A 5000-nucleotide genomic window follows, 5' to 3' on the forward strand; every position below is an offset into this window, starting at 1 on the left:
AGGCCTCTTGCCCCTCAGCGTCCCAGCAGACGCTCTGGCAGCAGGCGTCCTGCTGAGCGTGGCTGTCGGCTCCAGATTAGTCGGCCCCTGTGATCCTCTGTCAGGCTTAATCCCGTGTTTCGTCACCGCGGCCCCTCATCGGCCCCGGAGCCACAGGCCGCTCTGAGCCGCCGTGAATGGGACGGGGCGGCGGCGCTAAGCTGGAGGAATGTGGCAGAACGCCGCAGAGGACCGGGAGTCCTGTCAGAGCGCCCCGAGGGGGGCCGGGGGCCGGGGGCCGGGGGCTGGACCGCCCACCGTCCCTCCCCCCTGCAGCCCGTCCCTAAGTGACTGGGAGAAACACATTTTCTTAACTTTTATTTTTTTTTTTTTATTCATTGGCTTTTAACCCAGTTTGAGACGTCGCTCTGTTTTATTTGTTTTATTGTCCTTTTTACTGTTTTATTGCTTTTACTGTTTGGTTTTATGATCTTTTATGCACATTGATTTTAAATGATAGCATCAGATGTTGCTCTGTTTTAATTTGTTTGATTGTTTTTATTCTTTCTGTTCTTTCTGTTTTGTTGTTCTATTATCATTTGTGTACAGCACTTTGTTTTCAGCTGTAGTTGTTTTTAAAGTGCTATAGAAATAAAGCTGAGTTGAGTTGAGTTGAGTTTTGGCCCCGGCAGCTCACCTGGTAGAGCCGTCCCACCTGCACAAGGCGTCCCGAGTCATCGCAGCGTCGCGGGTTCGAATCCGACCTCAGAAACCCCACAGAGCGTTTTCTGGCTAATTTGTGACTTTATAATCTCAGGTTTGTCAAAGTTTGTTCTCATAAAATCATGACTTTAATCTCAGGATTTGTGTGTGTGTGTGTGTGTGTGTGTGTGTGTGTGTGTGTGTGTCAGTGTGAAGTCGGTGCAGCAGCAGGATGCAGGTCAGTACTGGTGTGAGGTCGAGTTCCACGGCCTCACCTTCTCCTCAGAACCTGCCTGGATCACCGTGGAAGGTAACACACACACACACACACACACACACACACCTGTCTCTGTTGTTGCTTGATTTCCAAAGTCCTGACCCCCCCCCCGTGCCCCCCTGTCCCCTGCAGGCGTGCCTCACTTCGTCCAGGAGCCGCAGGACGTGGCCACGCTGCCCGCCGTGCCCTTCAACCTGACGTGTGCCGCCGTGGGGCCGCCGGAGCCCGTGGAGGTGCTGTGGTGGCTGGGGGGGGTGCAGGAGGGCGGCGTGCGCCCCTCCCCCTCCATCCTGCACGTCCCAGGTGAGACGTGCCCGCCTTCGTCCACCAGGTGTCCCGTGACAGAGCTTTGAGAAACAGGTTTAATGAACACATGGTCACATGGTCACATGGTCACATGGTCACATGTCATTATAACATTAATACTTTGAGGGAGGCTGAGAGATTCAAGATTCAAGATGCTCTATCGTCAGTTGTGCAGTTGTGTGTCAGACATGCAGAGAATCCAAAAACCGCCTCACTCTGAGCTTCTCCTCGGTGCACAAACAGCGAAATATGAAAACACAGTTAAATAGTGCAAAAGAAAAAATGCTTTAAAAGCGATACAAGAAGCAATATAAAGACAACAGTAAACAACAGGATGCAACAAAACACAAAAACAAAACAACTCTCCACAGTGTGTGTGTGTGTGTGTGTGTGTGGATTAATTCATTAATTCATTTTCAAACTGCTCATCCTTGTTACTTTTGTAAAAAAAAAAAAAAATTTTGACCACAGATTATAATCTCCCCTCCCCTCTCCTCTCTAATCAATAGCTCCATCAAGTCCTGTTTGATATGACTCACACTGCACCTCCTGTGTGTGTGTGTGTGTGTGTGTGTGTGTGTGTGTGTGCGCGCGTGTGTGTCTTATAGTACTTACAGTCACCAGGCTTAGTCATACATTTCAAGGAAGAATGTACTGCATAGCTGTCATGTGTTCTGTTTATGCACACACACACACACACACACACACACACACACACACACACAGGTTTATGGGAGTGTTGGATTTATTGGACCATGAAAGAAAATGATTAGTGAAGTGATGAAGTCAGTCACAGGACGGTGAGCTGGTTCAGCAACAACAGCCTGAACTGAACTGAACACACACACACACACACACACACACACACGCACACACACACACACGCACATACACACACACACACACACACAGTCCTCTGCTGTGTGTGTGTGTGTGTGTGTGAGCTGTGGATGTACAGAGATCCTCAACATACTTCCTGTTTGTAGGAGCGCACAGTGACGTCACCTGACCAGGAACCAGTGCTGCTGTGTGTGTGTGTGTGTGTGTGTGTGTGTGTGTGTGTGTGTGTGTGTGTGTCATTTATATGTCCCTGTCATGTTTATGTGTTGGAATGAGTCAGAATGACTTAAACAGCTGCACGTCACCATATCACACACACACACACACACACACACACACACACACACACACACACACACATCTTGGTTTCCTCTCTCTAATGGATTTTTATGTTCTATAATTGGATCCACTGGACCAGGGGAATAGGAACTCTATATTGTACATACATCATGTACACACACACACACACACACACACACACACACACACACACACACACACACACGGTTTCCTGTCAGTGTGCAGGATTATCTTGCAGGAAGCTGCTGCCAGGAATCCAGCAGCTGTTAAAGAAACAGTCACCCCAAAAACAAAACTGGACATGGGCCTTTGAAATGTCCCTTTAACAACAACAGCCACAACGACAGCCACAACAGAAACAACAGCCACAACAGAAACAACAACAACAACAACCACAACAGAAACAACAGAAACAACAGCCACAACGACAGCCACAACAGAAACAACAGCCACAACAGAAACAACAACAACCACAACAACAGCCACAACAGAAACAACAGCCACAACGACAGCCACAACAGAAACAACAACAACCACAACAACAGCCACAACAGAAACAACAGCCACAACGACAGCCACAACAGAAACAACAACAACCACAACAACAGCCACAACAGAAACAACAACAACAACAACCACAACAGAAACAACAGCCACAACGACAGCCACAACAGAAACAACAGCCACAACAGAAACAACAACAACCACAACAACAGCCACAACAGAAACAACAGCCACAACGACAGCCACAACAGAAACAACAACAACCACAAAAACAGCCACAACAGAAACAACAGCCACAACAGAAACAACAACAACCACAACAACAGCCACAACAGAAACAACAGCCACAACAGAAACAACAACAACCATAACAACAGCCACAACAGAAACAACAGCCACAACAACAGCCACAACAGAAACAACAGCCACAACAGAATCAACAACAACAACCACAACAACAGCCACAACAGAATCAACAACAACAGACACAACAGCCACAACAGAAACAACAGACACAACAACAGCCACAACAGAAACAACAGCCACAACAACAGCCACAACAGAAACAACAACAACCACAACAGCCACAACAGAAACAACAGCCACAACTGAATCAACAACAACAACCACAACAACAGCCACAACAACAGCCACAACAGAAACAACAACAACCACAACAACAGCCACAACAGAAACAACAGCCACAACTGAATCAACAACAACAACCACAACAACAGCCACAACAACAGCCACAACAGAAACAACAACAACCACAACAACAGCCACAACAGAAACAACAGCCACAACTGAATCAACAACAACAACCACAACAACAGCCACAACAGAAACAACAACAACAACCACAACAACAGCCACAACCGAAACAACAGCCACAACAACAGCCACAACAGAAACAACAAATTTAACATTGTGATTTTATATAATCCTCCTGTGAAACTGTTGTTCTAGGAGACTATAATATAAATTGGTTGGACAAAGGCAGCAAACAAAAACTAAAAACAATCTATTCAAAACATAATTTCCAGCAAATAATTAAAGAACCGACGAGCCAACGTGGTTTTAACTGTTAGAAAATTAACGAAAAAACATCTACAATCCTGGTGCAATGACTCCGGTAAATCAGAGTTTGCAGGCATCCCCAAGAACAAGACGGCACAATTTGAAAATGAATTACGGAATATTAACTGGGACGATGTTATGCAAACTCATGAGGTAAACACCTGCTGTGCTATAATGATGAAAACACTCACAGATTTGATGCAGAAATATAGTCAGCCATCGAAACACCCACGACGGCGCAGGGCTTTACCGTGGCTGAATAAACATATTCAGAAGACAGAGTGGTTGTGCCACATCCAATCCTGTTTTAGGCCAGGTGCCGGGTGATCAGAGGATCCAAACGAGAAAAGGAGGAAAATCCGCGCACTGAATTGGAGCTCCCAATAAACTTTATTGACTAAAAAGACGACGTTTCGACCAAACGGACTTCCTCAGTCGTCTTTTTAGTCTTTTTAGTTTGGTCGAAACGTCGTCTTTGATTCTGAGGGATTCTGGGCCTCTTGCTTTTTAGTTTATATATTAACGATTTACCCGTCAGCTGCAAAAGAGCTAAATGCCAAATGTATGCAGACGACACAATTGTATATGTTTCTGCAAAAACTCCTCAGATGGCAGCAGAAATACTATCAAAAGAAATGTCTGGTGTGTCACAATGGATTCAAAATAATCATTTGACTTTGAATTACAAAAAGACAGTGTCGATGTGCTTTTCAATGAAGAGGAAAGCCAATGAAAATTCTGGAATAAAGATAAATAAGATAGAAATAGATCAGGTAGACGAATTTAAATTTTTGGGTGTTATTTTAGATTCTCAACTGAAGTTTGATCGACACATGAAGAGGCTGTGCAAAACTGTCAAAACCAATTTAAACTGCTTTCGCCTGATTAGACAATACATACCCCTTAAGGCAGCACAACAGTTCATGCATGCCATGATATTTTCTCATTTATCCTACTGTATAACTGTTTGGGGCCAAGCCAACCAGACAACACTTGCACCCATTAGGTCACT

At 45.3% G+C, this 5000-nt stretch overlaps 1 protein-coding gene across 3 annotated transcripts in view; it reads left to right on the forward strand.

Moving 5' to 3' along the window:
- tyro3 (TYRO3 protein tyrosine kinase) overlaps window positions 1–5000 on the forward strand; it is a 33169-nt gene that overhangs the window by 10887 nt on the left and 17282 nt on the right. For all 3 annotated transcript variants that reach the window (XM_030082019.1, XM_030082017.1, XM_030082018.1), the window contains exons 3-4: window positions 891–991; window positions 1091–1261. In XM_030082019.1, the coding sequence (XP_029937879.1) occupies window positions 891–991; window positions 1091–1261 (272 nt within the window). The remainder of the gene's footprint in view (window positions 1–890; window positions 992–1090; window positions 1262–5000) is intronic.

The sequence above is a fragment of the Myripristis murdjan genome, chromosome 22 (assembly GCF_902150065.1).
Source record: "Myripristis murdjan chromosome 22, fMyrMur1.1, whole genome shotgun sequence".
NCBI classification, from domain to species: Eukaryota; Metazoa; Chordata; class Actinopteri; order Holocentriformes; family Holocentridae; genus Myripristis; species Myripristis murdjan.